At 43.3% G+C, this 17249-nt stretch overlaps 1 protein-coding gene across 1 annotated transcript in view; it reads left to right on the top strand.

Annotated features, from left to right (window-relative positions):
* Positions 1 to 7306: 7306 nt before the first annotated feature.
* HSPA9 (heat shock protein family A (Hsp70) member 9) overlaps positions 7307 to 17249 on the top strand; it is a 42948-nt gene continuing 33005 nt past the window's right edge. The window contains exons 1-4 of the mRNA XM_060232924.1: positions 7307 to 7727; positions 14580 to 14638; positions 16132 to 16219; positions 16308 to 16489. Of these exons, the coding sequence (XP_060088907.1) occupies positions 7680 to 7727; positions 14580 to 14638; positions 16132 to 16219; positions 16308 to 16489 (377 nt within the window). The 5' untranslated portion in view covers positions 7307 to 7679. The remainder of the gene's footprint in view (positions 7728 to 14579; positions 14639 to 16131; positions 16220 to 16307; positions 16490 to 17249) is intronic.

Raw genomic sequence — 17249 nt, 5'->3', positions numbered from 1 at the left:
ACTATATAAAACTGGGCCAGTGCTGGCTCTCGCCATCACTGTTATCTTGTACCTTGTATCTAACAGTTCTTAGTTCTCTCTAATAAAATCCTAGCTTGGAAACTAAGTATGGGATCTGCCTGGAGTTCTTAAGTTCTGACACTGCCAAAGACAAATTAAAGCACCTGTTTATTTATGAGATTATTTTAATCCACCCCGATGAGACTAAGAAATTCTGGGTTTAATGTGATGCATCGGACGTGGCTATAGGCTGCACCCTCTTGCAACAAGATGAGGAGGGTCACTTATGCCCTTGCATTTATATTTCATGGAAATTTAATGAAACTGAAAGACAATGGTCAGTATGGGACAAGGAGGCGTTTGCTATAAAGCATGCGCTAGAGACCTGGCGGCACCAGTTAGAAGGTGCCAGGGTTCCATTTGAAATATGGACTGACCATAAAAATCTGGAGGCATTACGTGCTAGCAGGAAACTATTCCCCAAACAAATGTGCTGGGCTGGATTTTTCTCTCGCTTTGCGTTTGTCCTAAAGAACATTCCAGGGAAAAAGAACTTTTTAGCGAACACACTCTCTCAGCTGCCTCAGCACGAGAACATGAGAGTTATGGACTCTATGTTTACCCCAGTGCAACTGGGAGGGAAGGCTGTTCAAACTCATAGTCAGACCAAACGGGGAAAAGTCCCTGAGGACTTACAAACTAAAATCAAACAAACCACTGAAGATGAAGGATCTGAAACCTACTCCCATCGGTAGTGGTAAATGTGGATGGGTTGGAATTCAGGAATGGGAAGCTATATGTGCCCCAATCATTGTGAAAGGAGGTCTTGTAACTGTGCCACAACAGCAAGCTCTCAAGGCATTTTGGATTTATCAAAACTATACACTTAGTGCAAAGACAATTCTGGTGGCCAGGAATGAAAAAAGACATCTCAGACTATGGTACTTCGTGCCCTACTTGTGTAATGCCAAAGAAACGGGGTGGAAAACCCCCAGGGTTACTCCAGCCTCTAGAGACGGCCACCAGACCTCGGTCCGTGGTCTCAATGGACTTTATAACTGACTTACCAGAAAGTGAAGGGAAAACGGTGATATTAGTGGTTGTAGACACGTTTTTTAAACAGGCTCATTTCATCCCATGCTCAAAAATCCCATCCGCCAAAAAGCTGGCCAAACTATTTTTCAACCACCTGGTGAAATTACATAGTTTTCCAGATAAGGTAATATCCGATCAGGGGTCCCAATTGTTCGCCATCTTTTGGAGGGAGTTCTGCCAGCTGACCAAAATGGAGCAGAGGTTCAGCTCTAGGTACCACCCCTAAACGGATGGGAAGACTGATGCTAGAGCAATAGCTGCGGTGCTTTATCAATTTCCAACAATCCAATTGGTGTGAATTATTGCCCTTTTGCAGAATATGCGTATAACAATTCTGTCCATAGCTCCACTAACCCCTCACCATTCCACATTGTGCACAGGTTTGAGGACAAACCACGCATCCAGGGGGAACCAACCTGGAAGCCGCAGACTTCCAAACCTGGTGATAAACTTAGAAACAATCTGGAGAGTGGCTCAGCATCAATTAGACAAAGCTAAACGGATTTATAAGCAAACATATAACAAGAAAAGACAACCCTTCTGTGATGTACAATGTGGGGATTGGGTGTACTTGTCAACTAAAAACCTCCCCAACATACAACCTTTGGGGAAGCTGGGGCCCAAAAACATCGGAGCGTTCCACATTAAGAGACTGATTAATAAGGTGACTGTAGAACTTGCTCTGCCTAAAACTTATTGCAAACTCCATCCTGTCTTTCACTGCAGCTGGCTAAAACGTGCCCCCAAGGATGATACTTGGCACCCCCAGAATCCAGCTCCTCCTTAAGATGATCCAGAATCAGCCTCATCACGAGGTTGAATCCATCCTAGACTCTAAACTCAAAACGGGGGTCTTGTATTATCTGATTAAGTGGTTACATTTTCCTATCTCTCAAATTGAATGGGTCCAGGCAGAACATATCTGTGCCCTTGAGCTAATAAAACAATTCCATCGTCAACATCCGGACCGCCCCAGGGGTGGGGTGGGGGTCTTTAGGGGTCCAGAATGCCAAGTATCTTGCCATGAAAGAGTTAATTTTTCTGTAAGTGCCTTGTAAAGTGTTGCTGAACTGTTTCACATTCTGCTTTGCCATTATCTCTCCCTTCCCTCCCCCTCCCCTGTTCCCATAGTATGTTTCAATGCACACATGCTTGTATTATGTCTAGTTGGCTTCCAGTAGCAGAATGTATCTAAGTTGGCAACCTTGGGCCATCCGAAAGTGCTTGGGAAGAATAGCTGGGAAAGTAAATTTGCCTGGGAAGGGGGGGGGGTGTTGCTTCACAATTCCTAACACTATATTATCCTGGGTCCCTCCTCATATCTTCAGATTTGACTCAGAATGCCTGTCTGAGTGTGGTTACCTGGATTCTAAAATAAATGGAACTTTACAAAAACTTTAAGTCTATTTACTGAGTACCCGGGGGTCCTGACAGAGAAAGGGCGGAGACGTAGCAATATATGTGAAGGAGTATATATTTGTGAGGAAATCTGTGCATTTGAACATGGAAGCTCAATTGAGTGTCAAGTCTGCAGATTCAATAACGAGTCGATGTAGATACAAAGAACTAGTTTATTGATGCTGGTTACTTGCGGCCTTGGCCAGAGCTTGAAAAGACTGAAGACCGTATAATAGATACATTGCATATAAGGAACACTTCAAAGGGATTCCTACGGGTCGGGGAATCTAGCAAAGGGAACATTCACACATAGATGTTACTAATACATTCTCATGTTGATTAGAGGCCCACGGCCTTGATACTCCCAGGCTTCCTGTCTCCCCCGGGCCTGAGCTGAGAAGGTTCAGATAAGACTTTTCACACATCACCATTTCAAAGCAGGGACACTCTCTACGGAAGGGAGGGGGGAACAGGGGAGAATTAGCTAGCAGCATTTGGTTACACTTTGGTTCTACCCAGCATGCTCTTTGAGTGAGCCAGAGTTAAAGCCAGACTTTAAAAAATAAAAGGAGTAAGAAATAACAGTGATATTATGGTGGGGGTCTGCTACAGACCACCAAGCCAGGCAGAGGACTTGGATGAGATACTCCTACAACAGATTGCAAAGTTCTCCAAGAGAAGGAACACAGTGATCATGGAAGATTTCAATTACCCAGACATCTATTGGAAGTCCAAACCTGCTAAAAATGAAAGGTCAAATAGATTCCTGACTTGTCTTGCTGACAACTTCCTTTTCCAGAAAGTGAAAAAGGAAACAAGAGGATCTGCTATCTTGGACTTGATTCTCACCAACATGGAAAAATTGATTGATGAAGTGGAAATAGTGGGCACCCTGGACAGTAGGGACCATGTGATTTTGGAATTTACAGTCTTAGGGAAGGGGAAAGCTATACGTAGTCAGACTTATAGGTTGGACTTCAGAAAGGCAAACTTCGACAAACTTAGAACTATACCGGGTAAAATCCCATAGTCAGAAATGCTTAGGAAGAAGGGGGTTCAAGAGGAGTGGGAGTTTCTTAAAAGCAAAATATTGAAAGCGCAATCACACACAATTCCTATGAGAAGAAAAAATGGAAAAAGCCTAAAGAAGCCGAGGTGGCTCCATAAACAGTTGAGAAACAAAAAAGACTCCTTTAGGAATTGGAATGAGGGCCTTATAACCAAGGATGAAAATAAACAAATCACTAGTGCTTGTAGAGAAAAAGGAAAGCTAAAGCTCAGCATGAGCTTAGGCTGGCCAAAGATGCTAAAAACACCCCAAAAGGGTTCTTTTCTTATGTTCACAGTAAGAAAAAGAGCAAGGACATGGTAGGTCCATTGCGAGGGCAGGAAAGTGAAATTGTAACAGGTAATGAAGAGAGGGTGGAACTGCTCAGTTCCTACTTTTCCGCAATTTTCTCTCCTGAAGAAAACAGTGCTCAATGTGGCAAAAACAGAATACATAATGAGGGAATGGAATTGCAACCTAGGATCAGCATAGGGGTAGTACATAAACACCTAGTTTCTTTGAATGAAACTAAGTCCTCAGGGCCAGATGAACTGCATCCAAGTGTTCTAAAATAGCCTCTGGCTATTATTTTTGAGAATTCTTGCAGGTGCCGGAAGGTTGGAGGTGGGTGAATGTTGTTCCCATCTTCAAGAAGGGGGAAAAGGAGGATCCAGGTAACCACCAACCCATCAGCTTGACGTCTATCCCTGGAAAAGTTTTAGAACAAATTATCAAACAATTGGTCCTAGAACACTTAGAAAGGATGGCTGTGATTACTAAGAGCCAGCATGGGTTTCTCAAGAACAAGTTATGTCAGACTAACTTGATCTCTTTTTTTTGAGAAAGTGACTACCTTGCTGGATCGGGGGAATACCGTAGACATCGTTTATCTTGATTTCAGTAAGGCTTTTGATAAGGTTTCACATACTATCCTTGTTGACAAGTTGGTAAAATGTGGTTTGGATCCTGTTACCTTTAGGTGGGTGTGTAACTGGTTGACAGATCGTACCCAAAGAATGCTTGTGAATGGTTCCTCATCCTTTTCGAGAGGAATGACAAGTGGAGTGCCTCAAGGCTCTATCCTGGGGCCTGTTTTGTTCAATATCTTTATAAATGACTTGGATGAAGGAATAGAAGGAATGCTTATTAAATTTGCAGATGATACTAAATTGGGAGGGGTTGCAAATACAGTAGAAGGCAGAAACAAGATACAGGATAACCTCGACAGGCTGGAAAACTGGGCTGTAACTAATAAAATGAATTTTAAGAAAGATAACTGCATTTAAGCAGGAAAAATCCAATGCATAGTTACAGAATGGGGGAGACTTGTCTTGGCAGTAGTATGTGTTAAAAGGATCTAGGAGTTGTGATGGACCACATGCTTAACATGAGTCAGCAGTGTGATATGGTGGCTAAAAGAGCAAATGCAATTTTGGGCTGTATCAGCAGAAGTTTAGTGTTCAGATTACGTGAAGTGACGGTATCGCTTTACTCTGCTCTGGTAAGAGCTCACTTGAAGTATTGTGTTCAGTTTTGGGCACCACATTTTAAGAAGGATATAGACAAGCTGGAACAGGTCCAGAGGAGGGCAACAAAGATGGTGATGAGGCTGAGGTTGAAGGAGCTGGGCATGTTTAGAGGAGGTGGCTGAGAGGTAACATGATCATTATCTTCAAGTACTTGAAGGGCTGTCATGGTGCAGAATTTTTTTCTGTGGTCCGAGAAGGTAGGACCAGAACCAACGGGTTGAAATTAAATCAAGAGTTTCTGGCTCAACATTAGGAAGAACTTCCTGACAGTGAGAGTGGTTCCTCAGTGGAACAGGCTTCGTCAGGAGGTGGTGGGGTCTCCTTCCTTGGAAGTTTTTAAACAAAGGCTAGATGGCCATCTCACAACAATGCTGATCCTGTGATTTAGGAAGAGGTATTTGTGAATTTCCTGCATTGTGCAGGAGGCTGGACTAGATAACCTTGGAGGTCCCTTCCAACTCTATGATTCTATGAAAAGAACAATATTTCAATTGACCTTATCACCATACCAATTTTTGTCAAAATATATGAGAACTTGATTACAGTATGGAGCATCATCACCTCAAATCTTACCAGGGATATTCATCATCTAGATTCTATAGCAAAAACACACAAAAACAGTATTATTGGGAGTTAGTCCAGGAAAAATGGGAAAATAAACTTTTCTTTCTTAGAATTAGCTTTTTAAGGACTTATTTTGCTATACATTTCTCATATTATTACATTTTAATTTAGTAGAGGTAACTGGATCAGCTCATTAGTCCTGAAATACATTAAACAATATACTTTTCTAACATAACTGTTAGAATAACTGAGCTTTAAATATCAGTTAAGACCTACAGGACTGAAGATATTGTAAATATGGATAAAGGAAGTTGGTGACATCTCCAAAGACTGGCACCTCCAGGTCCTTCAAAGTTGAGTTAAAAGTTTAAAGTCAAAATTCACTATATGCATTCTAAAGTTAACTAGAGTGATTTATACTTTTGTTTCTTTTATTCCTTTTTATCACAATGCTGCTGGGGGTAAAGTGTAGGTGACTAGGGAAGGCAATGGCAAACAATAATTTGAACCATTAAAAAAGTCTGCCGTGAATATGTCATGATGCAGTGTCACCCCAGAGTCAGAAACAACTGGTGCTTGCACAGGGGACTACCTTTACCGTTATCACAACGCTGACAGCATTCCAGTGATGTCAGGGGTGTATGGTATATGCGACTGAGTTCTTCTAATGAGTTCTGCTAATGAATTCCAGCACTTCTATTTCTACAAAATGACCCATGACACCAACACGGATCTTTCGAAAACCATACTTCCCATAAACTAATGCAGACTTCTGACGAAAAAATGAATCCTGGGAAATCTGTAGATCTATTGGTCTGATCCATCAGAGCTACACTTGTGTTCTTAGATGGATTCAAAAGACACAGGTGTCCACAAAGAGACCTTCTTCCTCACAACAACTGAGTAGGACCTCTGGGTTCAAAGGCAGAATGGCTACGCTTGTCAGATACTGTCTCAGGCCTGCTTCTGGGCTGTGTTATAAGTCACAGATTCACTTTTCCTGTTTACCAATAATTCCATATAATTATGTATTACCAGATGCTTTTTGCTATGGAACTTTTGGCAATACCTAGGGTTGCCAACTCTGGGTTGGGAAATTCAGTGTGCACCTATTTTATCCATGGGAACCGATCTCTTTAGTCTGGAGATCAGTTGTAATTCCAGGCCTCTCCAGGAGGTTGGCAACCCAAGACATGATTTCTGGTTTCTGGAAAAAATGATGGGACCGACAGAGAAAGTTGCACCTAAAGAAATGAGCTGACTCATGAAAGCTTCTGCAGAAATAAATGTTAGTTTTTGATGTGCCACTATACTCCGATTTAACAAAACAATTGGTACCGTTTACGACATAGTAGACTTCATGGTGATTAGACAGGAATACCTTTCAGAAGTCAAAGCAAATCTCTGCCGTTTGTACTGATAATTTTTCTTAATACACAATTTTTATTTTCTTACTCTCGTTTTCAATCTTATTTTATACCCTTTAGATAATTTCAAATTATCCTACTGCAACGTGCTAAAAATATATCAATCCTCACGCATCTTGCAAAAAGCAACTAAACGCTTAGTGATCAGGCTCTTATTGCGACTGCGCTCATTTAAGCGCCATTAATTTTTTTCAAGGCTGAGTACGCACGCGCTTTTATGATCCCACCTTCCTCCTGATGTCAGCAATCAAACCCGCTCTAATCTTTGACCTTGGTGCGTATCTTGTCGTTTAAGGACCCTATAAAGTTATCCTAAGCAAACGCCTGTTTTGATACAAAAGGACTTGTGCTTTCTGTCACCGATATTTTTAAGAAAACACGTTTATAGGATTCCTTGTAATTTACTGCAGTGTATAAACTGGCACTGGGAGGGGTGTCTCCCCTAAACCTTTCTTGGCGAGAGTTTTTGGATGAGGCAATTTGCTTTGGCACCTATAGAATGACCACGCCCTTTCCCACGTGAGTTGGAGGCTTCCAGAAGGAGCAGCCGCTGCCGCGCGTGTCTTTTCTCTTGCCTGTTTCTGCCGGGGGTTCAGTCGCGTTGGCAACACCGCTGCTATGTTGAGCGCTGCACGGCTCCGTGTGCTGCTTCCCGGGGCTGGCCAGGTAAGGCATGCCGGAAAGAGGGCATGAAGAAGGGGGAAACGGTGCTGACTCCTACCGGGGCTGGAAAAGTCAAGGGCGTTGAGAGCCTCATGAGAAGAATGCCGTTACCTCCCCCCCTCCTCCCGTTCATTGTTTGGTGTACAGAGGTAGACTGCCCTTGATCATGGTAGGTTCTCTAGCAATAGCTAAAAGGAGCCTCCATATTAGGAGGCCGTCTTAACTTTGAGTGCCAAATATTGATGATGGGGGAAATGAAAGCCAAATAAGGGGCACATTTTACGGGGGCGCTCAGTACTTCTGCTTTTTTAAGGTTATAAAGTTATAACCTTAACTTTAGAAGTTTTTTTAAGCCGATGCTGGCGAATTCCAGGCTTTGAGCTTGAGTTTTGTGAATCGTTTAACTTTGTATTAACTTTTCATGTGTTGTTTAATATGTCTATGGTTAGGATGTTGATAATTATTTAGGAAGTTAGTGACATGGATCCCTGGACAATCCTGGAGGACTTCCATCATGTAATGACCGCAACATAATAGGATCTTAGGACCGCATGACTGTATTACACACAATGCCATACAATAATTCCAAATAGAAATACAAAATGGCTGGTATTCTGCTCTTCTGCAGTTTATTCTCACAACAGTGCTGTGAGGTAGGTTCAACTGAGAGGGAGTCACCAAGGTCACCCAGCAAGCTTCTATGGTAGAGAGGGGATTTGAACCCAGGAGCGTCAAGCTCATTTGTTAGGAGTGCTGAATCTGACATAAATGGGGGTTTGTGAAACTGAGCCATGCATGTCCTCAAATGTAATACCAGATAGCAGAGATACAGACTTTATAGAGGACACAGGCTAACACAATTAAAGACATCATTTTTAACTTAAAATACAAACATGCTTAAAACTCTTGCAGAGATTTGTTTAAAACAGAAAGGTGGGGGGATAGTGGGGATTTTGCAATGCAATTTTAAAAATAAAACATCAAGAAAAAGCACAAGGATCGCAACAGAAACGGGAAAAAAATGCTCTCAGCCTCGGAAACTATAAAATAGCACAGCATTGCAAGCTTCCCCCCCTCCCCGGGTCCACTCAGATTAGCAATGGCTCTCCAGTATAATATCCCCCTTTGGCTGTGGGTTGCCAAGTTAGAGTACTCAGTAGCACTAGTTTTCATTCAGTTGAGCAGAGACAAAGCTGGCTCAAAGCATCACTTGATTTGCAAGAACACAACTCCAGGAAGCTTCAGCTGGCCCTAACAATGCTGGAAAGTTAAACTGAGTTCCATTGAAATACAGAGACAAAGTTGTAAGGAACAGGTATACCTGCTATACCTGATCCCCTTATATGGTGAAGAGAGCACACGAAAGCTTACATTCTGAATAAAACTTGGCTGGTCTTAAAGGTGCAACTTGACTCCTGCTTTGTTCAACTGCTTCAGACCAACACGACTGCCCACTTAGAATCATAGAGTTGGAAGGGACTTCCAGGGTCATCTAGTCCAACCCCTGCACAATGCAGGAAACTCACAAACACTTCCCCCTAAATTCACAGGATCTTCATTGCTGTCAGATGGTCATCTAGCCTCTGTTTAAAAACCTCCAAGGAAGGAGAGCCCACCACCTCCCGAGATAGACTTGGATCTATCTAAAGTTGTAAGGAAAATGTGGAGTAGATTTTCCATTCACATCTGCTCTGTCCAGAAGCCTGAATGAAAATCCATTCTGCATTTTCTTTGCAGTTTTGCTTTCTGTTTTAATCTCTGCAAAGTGAAGGAAGAAGAGCTGGGGACATGGCAGCCTGGAAGCTTCGAACGGTGATGACAGGAGGGGGGAGAAGAAAGCCCCGCAGGTCTGATTGAAGGCCTGGGCGGACCAGTTTGACCCATGGGCCACACATTTGACACCCCTGCTCTAACCAGTACTCCATGCTGCCTCACTGTAGCTCAGAAGCACAAGGGATTTTTTTAATTGCTGATTTTATCCTTTGTATAGAACATAAAGGTAAAGTAGTCCCCTGTGTAAGCACCAGTCGTTTCCGACTCTGGGGTGATGTTGCTTTCACAATGTTTTCACAGCAGACTTTTTTTATGGGGCAGTTTGCCATTGCTTTCCACTGGGTACTCATTTTACCAACTTCGGAAGGATGGAAGGCTGGCCACCCCTGAATTGAAGAGTGTGTGGAACTGAACACTTTGTGTGACCAAACTGGCCTCCAGTGTAATGAAAAAACTTCAGTGCAAAAAAGGGGTGTGTGTATGTTTTAGAGTAGAGGTACCATACTGTTTTCAAAGTCAAATTTACAGACTTTATTTTTGTATTCATTCACTCAGCTTTTTTTTAGCTGGAACTCAAGTCATCTCTAGTGATGGCATGGGCCAGTGCAGTGAAGCATTTAGTGAGAGGTTCTGTGTTTGCAAGCAGTGGCGTAGGGGGCGGGGGGCGGGTCGCCCCAGGTTTGGGGGGCCCCCCGCCGGGGGAGCTAGCAGGATCCATCAGGCACACCGTCTCCTGCGGCTAGCGGCAGAGAATGGGGAAGCTTTACCTGTTGCATGAGGGAGGAAAGGAAAATGGAAACCCTTTTTGGACGGTATAACTCCCCCCATCCCCGCTTTCCAGCAGATGCACAGGAAAGATTTCCGATCCATTTAGGCTGTGCGCACACACAGCAATGCTAGCGCGCGCATTGCGCACTCGGCGGCCATTGCCCTTCTCTGGCCTTCCTTCCGCCCGGAACCGGCTCGAGCGTTCCCTGGGGCACGTGGGACGGCGGCCGCAGCAGCCTCGCCCGGAGTTTGCGGGTTCTCCTTCCCTCTCCCCCCTCCCGTTTCCTCCCGGTGGATTAACTCTGTCCTCCCCGGGCTGTGGCGGCGGCGCGGGCATGGCGGACACGGCGCAGAACCGGCCCATGCAGGGAGGCGCCGGAGGAGGAGCCGTGGTGAGTGCGGGAAGGCGCTGCAGGGGCCAGTCACCGCTCTGGGAGTGACTTTTGGCACCTTTTCTGGGCCTGTCTACACGGGGCGGCTTGAAACCGGTTTCAGACCACTTGCGGCTGAGGCCGTGGGAATGGGCGCCCTGCAGAAGGACGCCCGAGAGAGGTCCCCCCCCCCGGAAGCTGCCCCCACCTTCGGGTTCTTTCAGAGGGAGAGGCAGAGCAGGAGATCTGCCTCAAAAGAGATTTCAAGAGATCTTTTTTCCAACGAGTTTTGGGTAGGCGATACTGTTGCTCTCTCGTTTTCAGTTCATGCTGACAACAGCCCTGTGAGGTAGGTTAGGCAGCGAGTGCACAGCTGGCCTGAAAGTGCCTGGTAGGCTTATGTGGCAGAGGGGAGATTCGAACTTGGGTCTCTCATATCTGACAGTCCTCACGCCAGTATGCTAGCAGCTTTCCCCAGGGAGCTCAGGGAGGAAGATGTCAGCCTCCCACTTTAAAAACAACCCTGCTGGAGTGGATCCTCAGCCCATCCAGTCCAGCATGCTGCTTCTTCCAGAGTCCAGCCATTTGCTCTAGAGCAGGGGTGCCCAAACTTGTTTAATATAAGAGCCTCATTGAATACATGTCAGATGTTTGAGAGCCGCAAGATATAAACATCACGTTTGAGAGCCACAAGAAGGAAGGAAGGCAAGAAGGCAAATGGGGGGGACTGGTGAGAGGTGGAAAGAAAGCAACTTTAACTGTATTTTCCAAGCTGCTGGTTGGCTTGGTTTAAACACAAAATGCCTTTTCCAAGCCAGCTGACAGGGCAGCAGGGGGTTTGAGAGCCACACAATATGTGTGAACGAGCCACACGTGGCTCCCAAGCCACAGTTTGCCCACTCCTGCTCTAGAGGGTTGACAGAAAGGGCATAGAGGCATAGAGATGCTGCCTCCTAGCCATGGTATTCAGAGGTATACTCTCTGTGTATTTGGAGGCTGTCTTCAGACACCTTTCCTAGTAGCCACTGTGGTGGACTTCTCCTCTATCAGTCTGTCTGACCTACTTTTAAAGCATACTGTGTATGGTTGTGGCCATTGCTATGTTCTCTGCCAGTGACTTGTATAATGTTATTACTCATTGACTTTTGTCCTGAATCTGCCCCTGAGTCCTAGTAATATGGGAGAAAGACTCGAAATTGGTTCTGTTGCTTCAGACCAACATGGCTACTCACCTGGATTTATATTTATGGGAGAAAGAAAAAAACTTTTCCCTGCCTGTTCCCCCCCCCATTCCCCTGCTTAACTGTATAAACCTCTATCATGCTGAAAAGGCTCAGACTCCTCATCCTTTTCTCATTAAAAAGGTGTTTTCCTCCTCAGTGTCCTCTCAGTGACCTTGTGTGACTGGCCCAAGGTCACCCAGCAAGCTGGGGACCTCCTTATAGCTTTGCTTGTTGAAAACCACATCAGCATGCCTGTTTTTGTTTTCCTTGTTTTTCTTGTAAGCTTGCTTAATATAGAAGTCCCACAAGTTCAGGGCACAAGGAGAACAGCTGGGCCAGCAGGCTGCTTGTGGCATTTCTCCCTGTCACATGGTGTGGTGGGGTAATCAGGTTATCAATCACATGACCTAGATTGCACCGGCAGTGCCATCTTGGGGGGGGGGTGCCGCCCCCAAAGTGACACCACTTCCTGTTCCCCCCGCCACAAGTGGTGGCCATTTTGGGGAAGTTACATCACTCCCTGTTTCCAGCAGGGCTCCCTTGCAAGTGGTGGCCATCCTGCGGAAGTGACATCACCGGAAGTGACATCATATCCTGTTTCTGGCAGCGTGCACACACATAGGGGGGCCCACATAAATCTTGGGCCCCAGGCCCCCAAAGCCCTAGCTATGCCCCTGTTTGCAAGTTCTAAAGGTAATTTTTAGTAGTCACTTCTGGTATATGTGTGAGGTAGTCAGGAGGGAGGGAATTTAACATTTTACCCAGAAGGAATTTCTGCATTCCAGTTTCAATTTGCACTTTTTTTCAAATAAATATGCTGATTGCTTTATATCCTGAGATTTTTAAAAGACAGGTAAGGCACAGCCAGTCTAATGACTTAGAGCATGGGTGGCCAGACTGGCTCAAGAACCAGATGTGGCTTTTTCACACATATTGTGTAGCTCTCAAAGCCCCCACTGTCCTGTCTGCTGAGTTGGAGAAGGCATTTTTCTCTTTAAATCGCTTCTCCAAGCCATCCAGTGGCTGGGAGAATGCATTTCCACCTCTCCCTCCAACATCTGATGTTCATTTCTTGCAACTCTCAAACATATGACATTTATTCTGTGTTGCTCTTACGTTAAGCAAGTTTGGCCACCCCTGAATTGAAGAGTGTGTGGAACTGAACACTTTGTGTGACCAAACTGGCCTCCAGTGTAATGAAAAAACTTCAGTGCAAAAAAGGGGTGTGTGTATGTTTTCAAAGTCAAATTTACAGACTTTATTTTTGTATTCATTCACTCGGCTTTTTTTTAGCTGGAACGCAAGTCTGGCTGGCTTGGCATCAAGGGGTGTGGTCTAATATGCAAATGAGTTCCTGCTGGGCTTTTTCTATTAAAAAACCCCTGTGTGAAACAATGGTGATGTCGGGGTGTGGCCTAATATGTAAATGAGTTCCTGCATGGCTTTTTTTTTACACACATACCCCAAAATCACTTAATTCCTTTTCTCAGTACAATGCTATTATATAAGCTTTTTGTCCAGACAGGTCCCATGATCCTAAGCATAACCTTTTTATGTCTTAAGAAAATTGTCCTTTCCCTTATCAGCAGAAAAGCTGACTGAGTCTTTCTTGTTGTCTCAACTTATGGTACTCACTCCACAGCTCATGGAGAACCCCATTCACAGATACCATCATCCAAAAGAACAATGTTTACTTACATCCTTGGCATGATGCCTGCCCTTTAGAGAGGCTCGCAGCTTACCTGTTCCTTTGGCAACAGTTATTCCAAGGTGGGAACCAAAATATGGATCAGGTGTCACATTTGGGAACGGAACTCAGAAGAGCCATAGGTCAGAGTCACATCCGGTCCCACTGAGTGGGCATCATTGGTCTAACCAGAGAGAGAAACTAACACTTGGAATATAGAATTGATGAATTGTCTTTACTTGATGCAGATTTCAAGGCTACGTTTGACTGTAAGAGCGAACTATGATTAGCTGTTATACAAATGAACCGGGGTGGTCCTAGATCTTGTCTTCCACCTTACCTCATACATGGCTAGATAATTCAATTTTCCCAGGTTCAGATCAAGTTATAATTTTGCCATTGTGTCTTATACCAGCAAACAGCATTTTGTACTTTCCTAGCACACTAAGTAGTGGCTATTAATCATGGCTTGCTAGGAAAGTGTAAACCAGGCTGCTGGCTCAGATGTCACAAAGTATAGCTTGCTACAAAAGCAGAAATTCCAGCTAGCTATCTACAGGTAAGGGAAGGGGGTGAAAGAGGCAAAAATTCCTGTAAACATATGATCTAGGTTTCTAGGGGCAACCCAGGATTTGCTGATGTCTAAAACAAGTCTGTGGTTGTAACCCTAGGCGTATACATAGGGAAATAAGTCCCATCAATTTTTGTGGGAATTGTGTTCAACTAAACATGTTCAGGGTATAAGTTGTGTTGCTTGTCAAGAAAGGTATCTTTATTTAATAGAAAAAGCATTTTCATTTAGCTCAAGCATTATTTTCTTTTTTAAAGAAGTTATATTTATTAAAATCCACACAACTATACATCAGCACATTAGGGAAACAGAAAAGACTGTCTAATCGGATTGTTACAATGCATGTCTTCTGACACATTATTGATTGCCAGAGGGCACTTTTAGAGGCTTAACACCTTCTAAGAATGGTGCTTATCCTGATCTTTGCAAATGTATTTTTTATTGGATGTTCTTATTTTATAGGTTATCTGGAATGGTTTAAGTCAAGATATCCTTAGAGGTGTAACAAGCAGGAAATATGCGTAAGTATTCTCAAGGAACAGATTGGCAACAATGAAAGGTTGTTATTGAAATGGCATAGGTGCCTGAGAGTTTGGAGAAGGCTGCTGCTTGAAGCATCTTTGTGAAGATGCCTGGTGTCTCATGTTGCAACTTGAAAATAGGATAATGACATTTAAAGGATTTTTTTCCTGTTGATGTTAAAAACCATTTCCCAGTTCAAACCCTGTGGGTGCTGAAACCCACAAATTTCAGAAGAATTCAGAACCAACCTCATAATTTCTAATTATTTTATATTTCTCCCACTTTTTCTAAGGACCTCAGGGTGTTTTGTATCTAATCTTGTTTTGGGTTAGCAGCTGTGTCATTAAATATAATGTACAATATATGAAGTTGTAGTTAGGAATATTCAGTGAAAGCCTAACTTAAAACAAATGTTCATTTTAGTTTTTCTGTTGTATTTACTTATTTTATCCCTGCGCAAAAATTGCTGAAGAATTGATGAAAGCTATGACAAATGTATATTAAAATGCAATTTAATTCATGCAGATTTACTAACACATAACTACAGTACCAGCAGCCCCATGGCGCAGAGTGGTAAAACTGCAGTACTGCAGTCTGAGCTCTCTGCTCACAACCTGAGTTCAATCTCGGTGGAAGCTGGGTTCAGGTAGCCGGCTCAAGGTTGACTCAGCCTTCTATTCTTCTGAGATCAGTAAAATGAGTACCCAGCTTGTTGGGGGGGAAAGTGTAGATGACTGGGGAAGGCAATGGCAAACCATCCTGTAAAAAGTCTGCCATGAAAACATCGTGATGCGATGTCATCCCAGAGTTGAAAATGACTTGTGCTTGCACAGGGGACTACCTTTACCTTTAACTACCAAATAATTAAAAACTAGTCCATTAAAAAGCCCCAACTAGCAATTACATATCGTAGGAAGCTGAGAATACCTTACACTTAAAATTACCTTTAGAATACAAAACTTTTTGATTTGGTCTTTTTGGAAATTCTGGTAGTGGAAATTTTGTGGCACACTTTTTCTTGTAAAGGAATGTATCCTTGATTTCCTGAAAAATCAAGAGTAGTGGTCCCACATGTTAACTAGGAAGGTTTGATTAGCAGCAACTTCTTGGCATCTATCAACTGTCTTTAACCTACAAATTTGTATTAACAATTTCTAGCCGAGTTTTCAAATACACTTAAGGTTTTTCAGTATACACAATCAAGCAATTTTGCTTTCTTGAGCTCTGCAGCAAGTCTTTGTGTGAAAGATGGCTTGAAGTTACATGTATCTACATGGACCCTTTCACATTTGCCGAAAGCAAGCATACTGCTTCTGATGTAAAACTCATCTTTGTCCTTCTATGGTCCCGTTTGACATTATGTTGATTGATTACTTTGGAGACAGGATGCGTAAGCTACTTGAAGTACTTCTCCAGCAAGTAACTGTGTCAGTGACTCTCTCATTTTAATGGCTTGCTTGCTTAGTTATTCATCTTAAATTTTACTTTTCAGCTCAGACGCAATCAAAGGTGCTGTCATCGGTATTGATCTTGGCACCACCAACTCCTGTGTAGCTGTTATGGAAGGAAAGCAAGCTAAAGTGAGTTGAAATAACTGGTGGTCCAGTTTCGGAAACCTGTTTTCTTAGCTGCAGCCATTTATCAGTTCTTTTCATTTTCCTTGTATAGGTGCTGGAAAATGCCGAAGGTGCCAGAACCACCCCTTCTGTTGTAGCATTCACGAATGACAACGAGCGATTGGTTGGAATGCCAGCTAAGCGGCAGGCTGTCACTAACCCTCATAATACATTCTACGCTACCAAGCGGCTTATTGGACGCCGATATGATGATTCAGAAGTGCAGAAAGATATGTAAGAAAATTTGTTTGGTTGGTTTTGTTTTTAAAAACAATATAGCATGATCATATACACATTAGCACAAGTGGAAATGGTAGCTCTAGCTTCTCTGATTTCACTAAGCTCTGATTTCAAGTATTGGTAAAGGCGGTGGATGATATAGGAGTAGCCATATGGTCCAAGTAATTTTTTAAAAAATATAAGCCATGGAAAGTTGCATTTTTTCTTAATAGCTGGGGGTGGGAGAGCAAAAACCAACCCCATGTGCTGAATTCACAATGAAAGCCTGATAAGCATGGCTTCATTCCTAGATCTCTTTTCTGATCACTTCCAATTACTCAGCCTGTTAGGTTGCAGTGATGTCAATTTATTTTTTTAACATATCCCTGGCAGGATACCCTTGAGTACAAATACATGTCTGCCCCTTTTGTGTTAGTTAAACTTAGGCATGTGGGTAGAGGAAGTTGTTTCCTACCGAGTTGTAACAATGGTCTCTCTAACTCAGTATTGTCAACTTTGATTAGCAGCAGCTCTGTAGGAGCCAGTATGGTTAGGGCATGGAGCTGCTATTTGCAGCTTAAACAAACAAGAAGGCAATGGGAGATCTTTTTTGTGGATCTCTTGTTAGGATACGTTGTCTCAGAGTTTAAGTTGCTTGTTGACTTCTTGAGCAGGGAAATTTTTTTAGGCAGCCTGATAGAATACTAAGGAAGCTTTCCATATCCTTAAAGGTTATTAATCAAACTTGAGTTTATAAGATTTCAGGAGTGGCAGT

This window comes from Heteronotia binoei, chromosome 1 (assembly GCF_032191835.1).
Source record: "Heteronotia binoei isolate CCM8104 ecotype False Entrance Well chromosome 1, APGP_CSIRO_Hbin_v1, whole genome shotgun sequence".
NCBI lineage: Eukaryota > Metazoa > Chordata > Lepidosauria > Squamata > Gekkonidae > Heteronotia > Heteronotia binoei.
The sequence above is the reverse complement of the archived record's forward strand: the minus strand, read 5'-3'. Positions and strand labels throughout refer to the sequence as shown.